The sequence below is a fragment of the Eptatretus burgeri genome, chromosome 14, assembly GCF_056783735.1.
Source record: "Eptatretus burgeri isolate ZD-2024b chromosome 14, Ebu_testis_v1, whole genome shotgun sequence".
Classification (NCBI taxonomy): Eukaryota; Metazoa; Chordata; class Myxini; order Myxiniformes; family Myxinidae; genus Eptatretus; species Eptatretus burgeri.
In genome coordinates, this window is record NC_140974.1 from 17032520 (window position 1) to 17048595 (window position 16076).

The window sequence follows — 16076 nt, forward strand, 5'->3', positions numbered from 1 at the left end:
TCCCCTGGCTTAATGTCCTTCTGATGGATGTGACACACATTGCTGCATCACTATGCACATGAAACACCAGGGTGGCAATTGATATGTGGGTGTGCTTCGATCACAGGCTGGCCAGTTCAATGGTGAGTGCAATCCTTCTACGATATCCTGCCAGCCCTGGATTATGTGGAAAGTTGTTGAGACAGCAGTACAATGGAGAATATTCCATAGTGCACAGAATTTGAGTATCCACATTCAATTCGATTTTATGGAAGTTGAATTAAGGTAATGAAACATTGTTCAGGAAATGTTCCAGTTAACTGTAGATGAACTCTCGTGATGTGGGCCCCAAAATTTGGTTTGAAGAATTTCGATTCTGAGTGTGTGCCAAGTGTGCTTGGAAAGGCAACAGCAGTTTGAACAGTGGTGGGCTGACTGATGGAAACCCATAAAAATGCTAATGGAACCCTCCGTTGTGTAAACATCGAGATGTGATGGATAAATCACATTCAAGAAAATCTATTTTTCAACAGGTAATCCTCGAAGAATACCCTTTTGAGATTGTTGCACTATCCTGAAAGCTGTATTTGTGATTGGGCCTGAATTGTATGAGCAGGATGAATTAATGATGGTTTTTCTTTTTAAACTTCAATTATCCCATCAGAGAATGGGAAGAAGATTTTTTTATTTGAGTGATGTTTCGCAAAGGAACTCTCGCTTTATGCATTTTTATAAAAACATGTGGAATTTAATTTCTCATATTGGTAAATCGTGCTTGAGCTAGAACCAGGAAGCATTTGAAGGAGTTCACAAACTTTAAGTCGTTTCTATCTGTTGGCTAAAGTTTTGAAATGGAATGTGTCATTAACATTGAATATGCATTTGGAGGCTTTTGTTTGTTTGCTGATTTTATTTTATTTTTTGCATTTAATTTTCCAGTGCGATGGTTCCCTGCAATCTGACCAGCCAATCCCAAACACACAAATGGTGGGTACAGAGACATTGGGAAGGGTGGGCTTTCTGGGGTAGGAGGAATTGAAAGAGAGGAAGATAGAAATGGTGAAGGAACACAATCGGTGCAAGCCAATTTTGACCCTTTTTAATGAATGCTTAATTATTCAACTAAAACAAAAAATTGTAAAATGTTTCACTCTTCCAAAATTCTGTTATATGTATGGAAATTCTCTGTGCTTAGAAATTCTTGCATTTTTCTTAAAGGGGTACAATTTTTTCAATGAATCTGATGTCGTTGAAAAATAAAGTAAATGTCTCTGACGAACTCGAGAGCTGCAATCGGAGATCACTGTTGGTTTCTGTAATAGCCAACTCATAACATTAGTCAACGAGCAGGAACCCATGGAAATTCTGCGTAATGTCTCGTGTCATGTGGCAAACAATTTCAATCATAATGCTGTTTCACACTGACCACACACACACACACACACACACACACACACACACACACACACACACACACACACACACACACACACACACACACACACACACACACACACACACACACACACACACACACACACACACACACACACACGCGCACACACACACGCGCACACACACACACACACACACACACACACACACACACACACACACACACACACACACACAGTTCCGCACACGTAGGGACCTGCAGTAATGCCACGGTCCCTGATGTCTTCTTAAATAATACTCCCCCCACTTCTCCTTCATTGCAATTCTTCAAAGCAAAAGGGTAAATTGTTATATCAACATATTACACTTTTCTTCAGTGGAATATTTAACTCCTTGTGCCATTAGTGACTTCACGGAAAGCGCACTCAAAATAGGAAGTGAACGTCCGACATTTCATGGTTTATGACGGTTGATCGTTTGTCGGTAGTTTCAACACAAGTTATTATGATTTGCCTAATTGTGTTCATAAATGATCGTAAGTCAATTATCTACTTCATGAAGCATCTTATATACGCATCAATCCAAGTAGCGGAACATCAGATATATGTTACAATTGTGGGTGGAGTCAGGCCAGCTGTCCAACCAATCAGTGGGAAGACTTGCTACAGAAACGCGCATGCATGAACAAGTGTATTATTACAGTATATAGATTGCTAGCACTTTACATTCTTCCTCAAAATGAAATTAAATGCATTTTTGTTTCTTTCCAAAAAATGGGATACCATGAAAACCAAGACAAAGAAACACTTATTGCCTTTACTTCTTCAGGGAACCATAATAAAAAAATTAAATATTGGAAAAAATTAAAGAATTTAAAAATTAAATAAAAGAAAAATTAAGTCATTGAAAAATATTTAAACATTTGAAAATAAGTAAATACCGCAATTAAAATTTAAAATAAGTTAAATAATTGAAAATAAATAACCAAAATTGAAACAACAAATAATCAAAATAAATAAATAATTGAAAAATATTTAAACTTGGGGAAAAAAATTAATGACTGCACTGTAATTGGAGAGAAATTTAACAAAAAATGGGAAGAAAAAAAAGAAGAAAAGAAAAAAAATTACAATTAACAAAAATTAAACTGGAAAAATTATTGTTTAAAAAGTGGGACACCACGGATGTCAAGACAACGTTTAATGTCTCCTTCTGGCAATCATAACAAAGATGTTCTATGACATTTTGATGACACTCACTTTCATCACCAAACATTAAAATGTAGCTCAGGAATTATCACACAATTGACTTTCTCAAAAGGTACCACGGGATCTTTAACATTCACCAACGACCGATGTTGGCAGGCAGGCCCTCTGGCTTAACATCCTAATGATAGACGATGCACACATCGGTGCCATGCCCTGAATGCAAATCACCAGGATGGCAGTTCATAGCTGTGTCGAGATTTGAAACAACGGTAGCTCAAAGGCGAGGGCTTGCACATAACTCTCGGCTATCCTACCAGCCCCGATCATTTACATATGCTATCATACTCTAGTTTCTCCTCTCTTTTGTACTAATTGTTGATTAAGGCATCTCCATTTCCCTTATTCAGTGACTTGGATATTGCTGTTTGGCTTTAAATTTCTGATAACTACCACAAATGAAACCACCTTCCAGAAGCTGTTCTGTCTCACTCTTCCCTCCAGGGCTTCAGCAAGCAGTGCACCGCCACCTTCTGTCACCCCCCATTCTCTCCCATGATCTTTTTTTACCCCCATTAACCTTTCCTATCCTCACTATCTTACTTGCTAGTTTCAGTGTTTCCTTACCTTCTCCCTCTGCTCTTTTCCTTGTTCATTCATTCCCTTGATGTCTGTCCCTTTGTTAGTGGGGTGGGGGTTTGATATTGGGTGCAGGTCAAAAGTATACAAGTTTGCATACATTGTAAATTGATGGCCGACGTAACAAAACTGAGAATGTAGTTGTGAATATATGTATATTTAATGGCTCCACTTGGTTCAATTGGGATTTTACAACGAAAGTAGTAATAGTACCATCAAAAAGGAACATCTTTATAAAATGCTTTCTCACGCCGTGTTTATAGAACTATCATAATTTGATGGTGAAATGTAATGTCCTCATTTATTTAGAATTGCAACATTTTTATTTCCATCCTTATGTTGGTTTTGAAACAAAATTCAGAATTTCATGGTACTACACACATGAGTAATGCTGCAATATTAACTTGAGGGAGAAGATAAATGAATAAAATCATTGGTTACATTTTAAACATCCTTTCTGTTCTCTGGGCTCGCAGGATGGCCAAGAGGTACGCACGCTCCCCTCCAAGTCATCGAGCTTGGATTTGAATTTCGGACCAGCCACAATATCTCATCCCGGTGTTTCACAGGTACGATGATTGATCCATCGATGTGTGTGTCGTCTCTCGGATGGACGTTAAACTGGGTGTCCCGTCTGTCGACAATACTTGGTCGACGTTAAAGAACCCACCGTTGCCCTTCGTGAAGAGTAGGCGAGCTATCACTGGCACCATGAACAAATTCCAAATTCCTGCCCTAATTCCCGTCCAGGATTCTAGGCATATAAACTACTACGACAGCACCGACGCTCCACATAGAACATGGATCATAATGATCTGATCTTTCTGTTCAATGCACCAAGGTTTATTTTCGGCAACATCTTGATAAATGCCTGTTTCATGCTTGTTCGTGGTTCATTTTGGGTTCGAATGAGCAGACGGGTCCTTTCGTTTTGTTTGATTTGTCAGCTGATTCACAGCAAGAAAATTTGACATTTACTGGAACAGGTGTAAAGGAAACGATGGAAGAAAATACATTATGAGAAACAAGTGGGTGGGTGGAACACAGAGACTATGTTGTTTTGGAGTAAGTATTGTTGAGATAAGAGTGGAAAGAAAAGTAATCACAAACAGAGATTTCAACAATTTCAACAGCATAAGTGCTTTTCAAGGAAGGCAATTCGAATACATTTGAAGAATGTTCGACCTTCAGGTGCACATGTTACCTGTGTGATAAAGCAGGCATTGGGCTCCTTGTGTGCATGTGTCAACCAACCTGAATTGATGTCTCGTTAAGCTTGATTGAAGCCAATGCAATATGAGTTCATGAGAATCTCCGAGACATTTCGTAGCAGTTCACAAGAATTACCTTATATTCCACCTCAGATTGATGATGTCAAGGTGACGAGCCTATCCATAGCTGGTTTAACCAAGATCTTGGTAAATCTGGGGCTTCCTACTTTAAAATGGGGGCATTTCATTGGGTGCTGAATACATGTGGATGTCACATGAACCAATGCTGCTCAATATGTGTTGACAGACATTTGCTCTCGCCCTTGGTTTTTTCTGTCCAATGTTTTATCAAACAAGTTAAGATTTCTGGACAAGTTGTCTGACCGGGTGGTTCAGAGATAGCACACTTACTTCTGAGCCCTCTCGCCTGTATTTCATTCCCGATCCAACTAAAGGACTGTCAAATTGTTGTTTTGCAGGAATGGTGTTGCATCACGCAGTGCTCAGTCCCTCAGATAGACGTTAACCTGAGCATCCCATTTGCCACCATTAGTCGGTGGACGTTAACTATCCCACGGTGTCTTTCAAGTGGAGAAGGATAGTTATCACCGGCACCTGAACAGAGTAAACAAATTTCTGCTCAAATTGCCTTCAGTTGAACGGCAGGCCTGGCCAGACGATTCCTGAAGGATCTGAGCCAAAAAAATTCCCAGGATGATACCACAAGAAGGTGGGAACATTTGAGGCCGCTAAAGTAGTAGTAGTAGTAGTAATAGTCATAGTCATGGTGGAAGTATTTAGATTTCTGGTTGGTATTGTCTAACGCGAGACGATTAGACTTCCATTTGTTTAATCACAGGTCCAGTTCACAATTCCACATTTTGTTGAACATTTGGGCATAAAGGACCCTGTGAAGTCCATCCATTGGGACCAAACTCTGTGCAGAGCGTTGGTGCTGCCCAAGCAGTCTCCTTGGCTATTAGGTCCAATCCTGGAAGGGTCGTCCCTCCGACACAGGAACTGTGTAGTCATCAGTAGTTTAATAAGTTAATGTTTGGTGGTGGAATGCAAATTTCATCACTTGGGTGCTGGAGTTCCACTTTTGATCTCTCTCGTTTACATTCAATTTGGCTTTTATTTTGGTTGATGTGATTGTACATTGCTTCCAGTTGTGGAAATGCTCGTGTAATTGTGACTTTAATTGAACTTATTAGGCTATCGGTCTACAGCTTGCATTAGCATTCCCACGAATCTGTGTTTGATTCCAAATTTCATCTCCTTAATGTTTTTCCCTTTCTTATTCCTCTGAATGAGAATATTTTCTCTTCACTCTCATGTCTAATCGTTTTTATGTGTGTCCGAGCAATTAAACGCATTTTGCGTCTCAGCGACTGGATATTAAATACAACAAATGAAATCTCATTGACGATTGTAACCTATTAACAAATTTGTTCCATAAACATCACAAGTCAGGAAAAGAGGAAGATGTAATTCCATTTAATATCACTGAATACCACAAACACAAAGTTTGCTTGAAATCGGTGAGATGAATAAGCGTAGTTAAAATCATATTAGGTTTGTGTCCTGCATCATTGTTGTTGGGAAGTGTTTGAGGCCCCCACATCTTATCATTTTATATTTAATCGAGGAAGATAAGATCTCGTACTTCATTTCTACCTTTATGGCCACATATTTATTGTCTCTTCACATAGTTTGGGTGAAAATTGTTATCATGAATAGAATGGAGGGTAGGTGAATGTGGGAGGAGAGAGAAAAGGCAAGGGAGGGGTTGGAAGGGGAATAAGTAATGGGACAAGGGGAACGAGAAGAGTGGGATCAAACATTCTCGACTTCTTCTAGTTTGACTTCTCCCTATACTTCTCCTACTTCTCATCCTCCTTCATCAACTACAAATTATTCTCCTTCCTTGACTACTTCTTATTCTTCTTCCTTTACCCTGGTACTTCCTCTTCTGCTTAATGGCCCCAATTATTCCCACCTTGTGGGGTTGGTTGTTAGAATGGTTCTGGCTCCAATCTTTCTGATCAGGCCTGACGTTCAACTGTAGCAGTAATTTATTCAGGTTGCCGGCGTTAACTCGCCTACTCTTCACAAAAGACACCCTGTGATTTTTACCATTCACAAATACCCCCACTGTTGACAGAGAGTTCCATCGGCTCAAATTCCATTAAATGGATGACACTCACAGTGGTGAATCGCCCTGCACATGAAACATCAGGGTTGTATTTTATAGCTGGGTCGAGATTGAAACCCAAGCAAGACAGCTCAGAGGTGAAGGCACAAACCTCTGAAGTCTAAGCCACCCTCCCAGCCCCATCAAGTGTTCTACGATTAATTATTTACAAATGCTGTGATACATTTGTGGCCTCCTATGGGATATAGAGACATGTGTTATTCCTTTATTGTTTACAATTGAAAACCAAATTTATACAACAAATAATACATAATTAAATAATTTATCATGGAAAGGTAGTTTTATTTATTGGAAAGTTTCTAAGATTACCATTGTTCCATTCAGTCGGCCATATCGTTTTAAACAAAGCACAGGAACTCCTTGTATTATATGTATATATATATATATATATATATATATATATATATATATATATATATATATATATATATATATATATATATATATATATACACACTACTTACTCAGAAATCCATCATCAAAAATTCACTCATTAATATATATATATATATATATATATATATATATATATATATATATATATATATATTTATATATATATATATATATACATATACATATACACATATATTACGTGTTGCAGGTTGTAACCACAGTGCCGACATTCTTGTTTCACTCTTGCAGTCAAATATCATTGAAAATCATTCCAAACAGGAAACTTACTATTTTATGGAGATCTTCCAGAATTTATTTTAACTACAACCAATAAAATCTTTATTATATTTCAATTGAAATATGGTGGCCTGCAAAAGTACAGTATTCACCCCTCTCCTAAGTTTCCACATTTTGATGCCACCTGAGCTTATTTCATGATTCTTTCAAATCAAACTTAACATATAGAGTGTTCATAACTTACTCCAAAGTGATAAAGTTAAAAAATTCAGATAAAATGTGAATAAGTTAGATTAACAGAGAAAAATCAGATGATTCTCAGTTACATAAATATTCAAACACTTTGGCTAATGACCCGAAATTGCTTCAGGAACCATTTATTTGTTTGAGAGGTTAAAAATAAATAGGTTTCACCTGTATGTAGTCAGTGGTTTAACTTAAAAATTTAGCTCCACCACTTATCTAAGGAGTTTTAAGGGGCAACTGATCAGTTGGTCAACTAACAAGGCAAACATAAAGACCAAGGAGCTTTCCAAAGAAGTCAGACATAAAGTGGTGGAGAAGCACCATTCAGGAGAAGGTTATAAGAAGATTTCAAAGTCACTCATTATCCCTTTGAGTATGGTGAAATCCATCATGAAAAAGTGGAAGACTTATCATACCACCCAGACTCTATCCAGATCAGGTCACCCATCCAAACACAGTAGCCGGGCAAGCAGTACACTGGTTCGGGATGTCACTGTAAATCCAACAATGACTTTTGAAAGATCTGCAAGTCTCTCTGTCCAAGATGGGGGTCAGTGTCCTTCAATCAACAATATCCCGCTCCCTTTACAAAGTTAGCCTCTATGTACAGATGGCAGGAAAGAAGCCATTACTGCAAAAGACACACCTATAAACTCGTTTGTATTTTCCAAAAAAGCGTCTTGATGATATTGCAGGCAAGTGGAGAAACGTTTTCTGGTCAGAGGAGACAAAAATTGAATCTTTTAGTCAAAATTCAAAGTATTATGTTTGGTGCTAGCCCAACACTGCACATCATCCAGTCAACACCATCCCTACTCTCAAGCATGGTGGTGGCAGCATCATGTTGTGGGGCTGCTTTTCATCAGCAGGGACTGGCAAGCTTGTCAGGTTAGAAGTGACAATGGACAGTGTAAAGTACAGGAGAATCCTTGATGAAAACCTGCTTGAGTCAGCCATGAATCTGAAACTGGGTAGGAGATTCACATTTCAGCAGAACAATGATCCGAAGCACAAAGCTAAAGCTGAATCCGAAGCACAAATCACAAAGCTAAAGCTGAACCCAAAGCTAAATCCGAAGCGCAACGCTAAAAAAAAAACACTGGAGTGGATGAATAAGAAGAAAATAAATGTTATTGAGTGACTGAGTCAAAGTCCTGACTTCAACCCCATTGAACATTTATGGTGAGACTTGAAGATTTCAGTCCATCGACGATACCCGTCACCTTGGCAGAACCAGAGTAATTTCCACGTGAAGAATGGGAAAAGATTTCACCATCTCACTGTGCAAAGCTGGTGGAGACTGACCCAAAAAGACTCATCACAGTCATTGCTGCAAAAGTGTTTCCATCAAGTACTGACCGAAGGGGTTCAATACTTTTGCAACCAGTTAATTTTGATTTGTACATGTTTTTTACAGGTATTCCTGACATGTAACCTGCTTCAACTATAATGGTGATTAGTTTGATTTCCTCAGTTATGAATAAAAAAAGTTAATTTGGAAGCATTGTTTCTCCATCATTTGCAATTCATCTAAATGTGGTATTGGTTGGGGTGAATACTTTTGCAGGCCACTGTATATACATGAACACCGCAGAAAACAAGTTGCCTTTTTGGCACTTTCAAAACCCTTACGTTTAGCAGTACTTGGCATATAAAATATGACATTTTACGGCATCATGACCAATCAAATTTTCCGCTCGTAGACCCCACCCATTTCCTTATTTCTCAAGACGGTGCGGGGTAATGTGTTTTATAAACTCTTTAGTTTTTATTTTCATATCTCTGGTTGATTTTCCTGTCAGCTCAGTCCAACTCTACAAATGTTTTAAATAGCATTAAGTTAAAGGCTCCTTAACTGTCCTGGAAATTTAATCATATGTGTTTTTTCCCCCCAAAAGTGAATTGACTACATTTAAGTATGCTGAAGAAATTTGTGAAATTTTGTGAAATTAAAAGTACACATCAACAGCCCTTTGAAGCTGTGCTACATTTTTCATTTTTCAACAATTTACAAAAACATTTCATCATCATTCATCAATATTTTTCTATTGCTTCGACAGATGCTACGATGTATAATTTTGTATACTCCTTCCAAGTCCGTCACACTTTATACTAAATGGTTCCAGCTGCTGTAGCATTGGAACTACTACATCATAGATCCAAGTTCTGCTTATTCTTCCTCCATCCCAGAAAGAAAGGCTTTTTAAATGGGCATCCTGATGATTAAATGGACACGAATTTTTGTTTCAAGTAAATTGATGATTAGTTTTCCAAGGAACGATACCTTTTTCGTTATTCCATGACAGCAGGAACCTTAGAGAATAAAACGTGATGGATACATGTACGGATGCTTCTACTTTTAGTAATATAAGATTATGACGCCTCTGACCATCGTCCAGTATTTTGCAAAAACAACTCTATCTGAAATCGCAAAGCGATTGCCAAGGGTGAACCTCCCACAAATGGAAGAGGCTTACAGTTGGCAATCACTCGCGACTTACACTTGGCCCGTGATCATATGATTACCATATTTTTTTTTGGACCACCATATGATCTTGAATTTCAACATTTAGAGATAGAGGGCAAATAAAGAAAATGTGTCCCCATGAACAACATATCCATAAAACACAACATCATCAATATCAGTGGAAAATTATTCAAGTTATGATCAAAAAGGTGATTTTGTTAATTAGGTCACAATCCTAAAAAAAAAATAGGACAAGCACACCAATCAAATATCAGGTGTACAACTTCAGTGCAGGTTCATTACTATGAAGCAAGAACATCTTAGAAGGCCAAGCAGTCTTTGAGATTCCCTGTGGGCAAAATTGAGCGATGACAAAAAAAGTGTTTTTTTTTTTTATTTGGACCGCCATTTGACCTTGACCGCTAACCCAGAGGGGTATGATGTAAATTAAGCATAAACGATCCTTGCTGTCAGCTATCAAGGAAGAGCAATTTTATTCTGATCCTTCATCGAGTTTTGGTGAAAAATGTTAAAATATCTATCGTTGGGTCATGACCTTAAAATTAGGTTAAGGTCAAAAAATTATGTCAACCCTGCATCCTTTATATTCCCATTATTGATGCAAAATTTCATTTCACAAGTCCCAGCTGGCTCAGAGATACAGCTTGGACATTGACAGAAAAAAGGAAGAAAAACATAAATGGTGGTTTTGTACTACTCAGGGTGTAAGACCTTTAACAGCCTCTTCAAAAGATTTCACCTGGAGAGGTATGATGAAAATCAAGTTTTAATGCAACTTGCTCTGGCCTATCTGTAGAGGGCAATTTCATTCTTATCGGACAAACCATAGTCGAGTTGTGGTGAAAAAAAGTTAAAATCTCTAATTGGTTCATTACCTTAAAAACGTCAAGGTCAGTAAAAAAGTCAATCCCACATACTTTTTACTGCCATTATTGTGGCAAAATTTAATTTCGAAAGTCATCAGACATTATCAGGAAAAAAAGGGAAAAAAACCTAAATGGTGGTTCAATACTTTGAGTGAAAGACTTGACCTTTAACCCGGAGGGGTATGGTGAAAGTTAAGCATAAATGCGACTTGCTCTACGCTATCTAATGAGAGCAATTTCGTTCCGATCGGACAAACTTTAGTCGAGGTTTGGTTAAAAATGCCTTTTTTTGTTGTTAAATTTTTTTAAGGTCATGACCTTAAAAATTTGGGCAAGGTTAAAAAAGGTCAACCCCATGTATTTTGTCTTCACATTATTTTTGCAAAATTTCATTCCAAAAGTCCCAGCCGGTTCTGAGATACAGTTTGGAAATTGATACATTTTGTAGTGTGTATATATACAAGCTTAAATATATACAAGTTGTAGTGCGTGGCTAACTTACCAACCCCTCAAATAAATGAGCCATCTGTAGTTGATGAATAGTAAAGGCATCATTTGAAAGGTAAGAGTGGAACAGGTATTCTTTGTCACCCAAGTACCGTGGTGTTCTTATTCGTTATTAACGTATGTGTGGTGCTCATTATGCCATTAGATTCATTGATCTGACATTGATTTTTATTTCAGAACATAATCTTGAAGTTTGCAACATCATTTAGTTAAGGTTGTTTCTAAACTCGCTTACCAAGGTGTGGATATTCAGCAATGATTGTTCGATTATCTCCAAATGAATACACGAATGCCTGGTGGCCATTTCAGGTGAAGATGCTTTCTCATCTTCTACAAGAGCCAAATGGGCAGCCCACTTTAATTGTGTACTCGAGGCTCTTGAAGGTGATCCCAGGTCAGGAAAGCTGACATTTGACTGACCAACATAATCTTAGCAAGATGGGTCGGTCCATAGATAGCTCAGCACTCATGAATGACAGCAACGGATGGAATCGTACGTATCTCAAACTTCTAAAACTGTTAAACACAGATAAAGTTGACTTTTTCACTCGTCTGATAACGTGTAACGAATTTTGACTTTGCATCACTGAGATCTCTCAAACTAAATTGGAATCCACGTAAAGAAGCACAAAGGATCACAGCCATCCAATAAATTTCACATGCAACCCTTAACCAGCAAGATCATGGCTTTCATTTCCTGGGATGCCAAAGGAATCCTGCTGATTGACAACATGCCTCATAAGACATAACCAGACAGTCACATAATGGATAGAGCATCTTCTCTTGAGTCTGGGAGGTCAGTGGTTTGAATCCTGGCTGTGTCATACCAAAGAACTCAAAAAATTGTATGTGCTGCTTCCTTGTGTGATGCTTAGCATAAAAGGATGGACTCCGAGAAAAAGGACAAATAACCAAAGGTTGGCAACCATTGTGCAGGTTTTTGTGGACCTAATTTCCTCCTGCGTTGAAGTTCCTTGCAAGGTAACATATCTTATTATTATTAATGGCACAATTACAGGCAAATTTTATGCAGCCTCTTCAAAAGATTGCAAGAGTTTATTGAGAACAAACGGCACGAATATTGACCAAAGGTGTGCTCCTCGTCGATGACAAACGCACCTGTGGCACAAAACCTTTGTTGCGCAGGTCTCCATTCCTTACTGCGGCTTTAAGCATCTGGATCATCTCTTATACAGCCCTGGCCTACTTTTCTCATCGACATTTGAACTCCCACCTGTGTGGCTGCTGATTCACCGATGATGAGAAACCCACTGAATCAACCAAGATGTGGCTGAAGGAGCAATCTGACTGGCATAGACAGTTTGTAGGACAAATCGAGCAGGCATGTTAAACTCAAAGGATATGATATTGAGCAATAGGTTGTAATGCCTGAAGTACTGTGAGTATATTTTTCCTTGGGCTTCTCAATGCCTCTTGTAAAGAGCAACCTATGGATATTATGGATGCAAGAAGCAGGGGGGTAAGGTCACATTGAGAATGATTTTTTTTTGTCAGAAAGGAGGGCAGAGTTGAAGAGTGAGAATAGAAAAGGGAAGGACGTTTGGCAGAGAGGGAAGGTAATGGGATATGTGTGAAGCATTTTTGGGTTGGGAAGGGGTATGGGCAGTGGTGTTTGCGGTCACATATTGTGCCATTGTTGTGTACGTTGTACGGTACATACGATTACCCCTGATGTGTTTTTCACATTCCAGCGAGCAAATTGCTCGACGCATCATTAAAACGTCCAAGTATTATAATTGCACTATCTTCTTGTTTTCCTTTCTAATCTCATTTCAAAAGGCTTGAGTGAGTTATTTTTGAATTACGTGCATTCGTGTAACTCTGACCCCAGAGTCTGTAAAATTGTCATTTTTGAGAACAGCATGAAATTTTAATCAAACTGCAAGTTTGTATTCAGGACGGTTGTCCATTTACTCTCTAATGTTGATTTCAAACTTCTTTCCATGCTGCAGTATTCCACACGAAGAAAGAGGAATATCGTTATCGACACACAATGCACTCTTGGACACAATGTCGCCCAATGACACGGAATGAACATCCTTATCGTAATTGCATTGTGGTTAAAAAAAAAATACTAGACATGTTTGATTGTGTTTTTTATTTTGTTTTTTTTTCCCCACAGATGAAGCAGAAACAGAAGACGTCGACTCATTTCTTTGAGGGTTTGGTGAGTTGGCAATGCACTATAATTTTTATCTTTTTGTTTTTGCACAACACTGTACTATGGTCATAATGTTCTATAAGTAAAAGGAGAAGCATTCGTCCGTGTGTCCGTCACTTTTCACTTTTTATTCGAAAGGGCTCCTGCTGTCGTGGAATAGTAACCAGAGAGTTGGTGTCAAAGCCACCCAATGCTCGCCTGTTTATACATTTATCGGTTTTAAAAGACTAGTCTAATAATATTTTTTTATAAAGCATTGCAGTGAAGTCTGATCCAAATAATTTTAAAGCAATCTATGTATTTGTATATTGTAACCAGTAAAAAATAGTGTGGTAGATAAAAACATTAGAAAGGAAATAACTTGCACCAAAAACTTTAACATTTTCACTCTCACGCTGACGCTCACGCCGGGGGTATCGCTATAGCTCTCTGTTCTTCGAATAGGCGAGCTAAAAATGGTGCCATTTAAAATCGAATCATCTATGAACTTGGAACAAAAATGAGTGTCCGTTTAACCATTTAAATGCCAGTTTGAAAAGTGCGTCTGTCCGGGATGGAGGAAGAAGAAGCAGGACTTGAGCTTTAATGGAATGTCGTTTTGCTCGTCAAATCAGAGACAGTTCCAACGGTATGACAGCAGGAACCCTTTAGAGTTGAGAATGAAGGGTAACAGACATTGAAAGAGCACACAAACAACAACAACAACAACAACAACAACAGCTACTACATGTTATACCATCCTTTTTTTGTGTGTTTCATTTCATTTTACATCCTCATTGAGACTCCCAGATACACACGCAATATGTTTTTGAAATTTGACATGCTGTCTTTTGATTAAACTTTAGTGGGGCAGATAACAGCAATTTTTGAGAATAATCGTGCAAATGATGATACAAGCATCAAATTTGGCACATTTGTTCTCCAGGGAGATTCTAATCAAATCTGCCCGATTGGCCATTTGAAAATCCAAATTTTGAAAAATTTGGATTTTCAAATGGTCAATCGGGCAGATTTTATCAGAAAGCCCTGCAGAACAGAAATGCCAAATTTGATGCTTGTATCATAATTTGCCCGATTTTTCTACTATCTACTACACGTCTAGTTAGCGAAGTGACGGGTAGGTACGACTATTATTGTTAAAAAAAAAACTCTTAATTTCCTCCTGTAACTGCCGTGAGAGCCACAGGTGTTTCTTTGGATGGGCTTTTTGAGACAGGATAATACTTGCTAATAAAGAGATGTCTTGCTGGCTGGTTCTTTTGCCAAATATATGAAACTGATCTGAGAGTTCTTTAACTAAATGATGAAAGCTTGGTGATATACACTTGCCAAAGGTGATAACACTCAATCTCAAACAGTCAAATATATATATATATATATATATATATATATATATATATATATATATATATATATATATATATATATATATATATATATATTTCAGCGCAGTATTTACACATCACATCCAGATCTCAAAGGGAGGATATTCAGAGGTCATCTATGTATTACATACTTTAACGTTAACCCCACTCCACCCCACCCCATGTGCTGCTTCCCTCCACTTATTCCAATCTCCTCCCAAACTTCTTTGCCTTCTCTCCCAACTCATCCTATACTCTCGTTCCCACTTTTCTGTCTTTCCTATATGCTCTCTTCTCTTCCTGTTATCATCTTTTTTCAGGAGTACAGTCCGGGGCAGGTCACCCTGACACAGGTTACTCCAAATGGTTATTATCCCAGTACACTGGTACTCATTTCACTGACCTCAAGAGGATGACAAGCTGAGTCAACCTCACCTCGTGTTAATTCAACGGTCGACAGGGGCTCCAACTCAGGACTCTCTGGTCCCAAGCCAGCCAGCTTAACCATTAAGTCAATACCAGGCTCGACCACAACCACGACCACTAGTATAACTTCTTAAACTGCTCTATTTATTCCCACCTCGTTGAATCGACCAGGAAACGTTTTTTGCCCAACTCTTTCGCAAACCAGTTAGCCACGAAGGAATTTCTAATTTGTTTAAGATGCTGGCGATAACTCGCCAACTCTTTGCGATAGACACAGTGGGATCTTTAACAGCCAGGAATAACCACTGTTCTCAGACGGGTCCTTGGATGAATATCCTTCGGATGTATGGCGCACACATCGATGCCTCACCTGAAACGCAAAACACCTGGATGACAGTTTATAGCCGAGTCAAGATTCAAAGCCATGCTTGACAAATCAGAGGTATGTGTGCATACCTGTAAGCTATCCTGCCAGCCCATAATATTTATGGTCACTGTTCCTCAAATAAATTTTGACGTGAAAACAATGAACTAAGAGGCTTCATGAAGAGAGAGTGGTTATCACGCGTGTTTTAGGGTTTGATGTACTGGTATTGAAGAGAGTTAAACTTTTCTGCAGGTAAACAGTGAAGATGTTTTACTATCTCCTGTTCTACCCGTGAATATCCTTGCTCTGCATCCTCAATTCCAGATTTATGAAATCCTGGAAATGAATGCTTC

General features: G+C 38.4%; 1 protein-coding gene across 8 annotated transcripts in view; it reads left to right on the plus strand.

Moving 5' to 3' along the window:
- The window catches only part of LOC147012715 (uncharacterized), a 286616-nt gene that overhangs the window by 69627 nt on the left and 200913 nt on the right, over positions 1-16076 (plus strand). For all 8 annotated transcript variants that reach the window (XM_085853811.1, XM_085853813.1, XM_085853814.1 and 5 more), the window contains exons 9-11: positions 919-966; positions 3695-3787; positions 13528-13572. In XM_085853811.1, coding sequence (XP_085709937.1) covers positions 919-966; positions 3695-3787; positions 13528-13572 — 186 coding nt within the window. The remainder of the gene's footprint in view (positions 1-918; positions 967-3694; positions 3788-13527; positions 13573-16076) is intronic.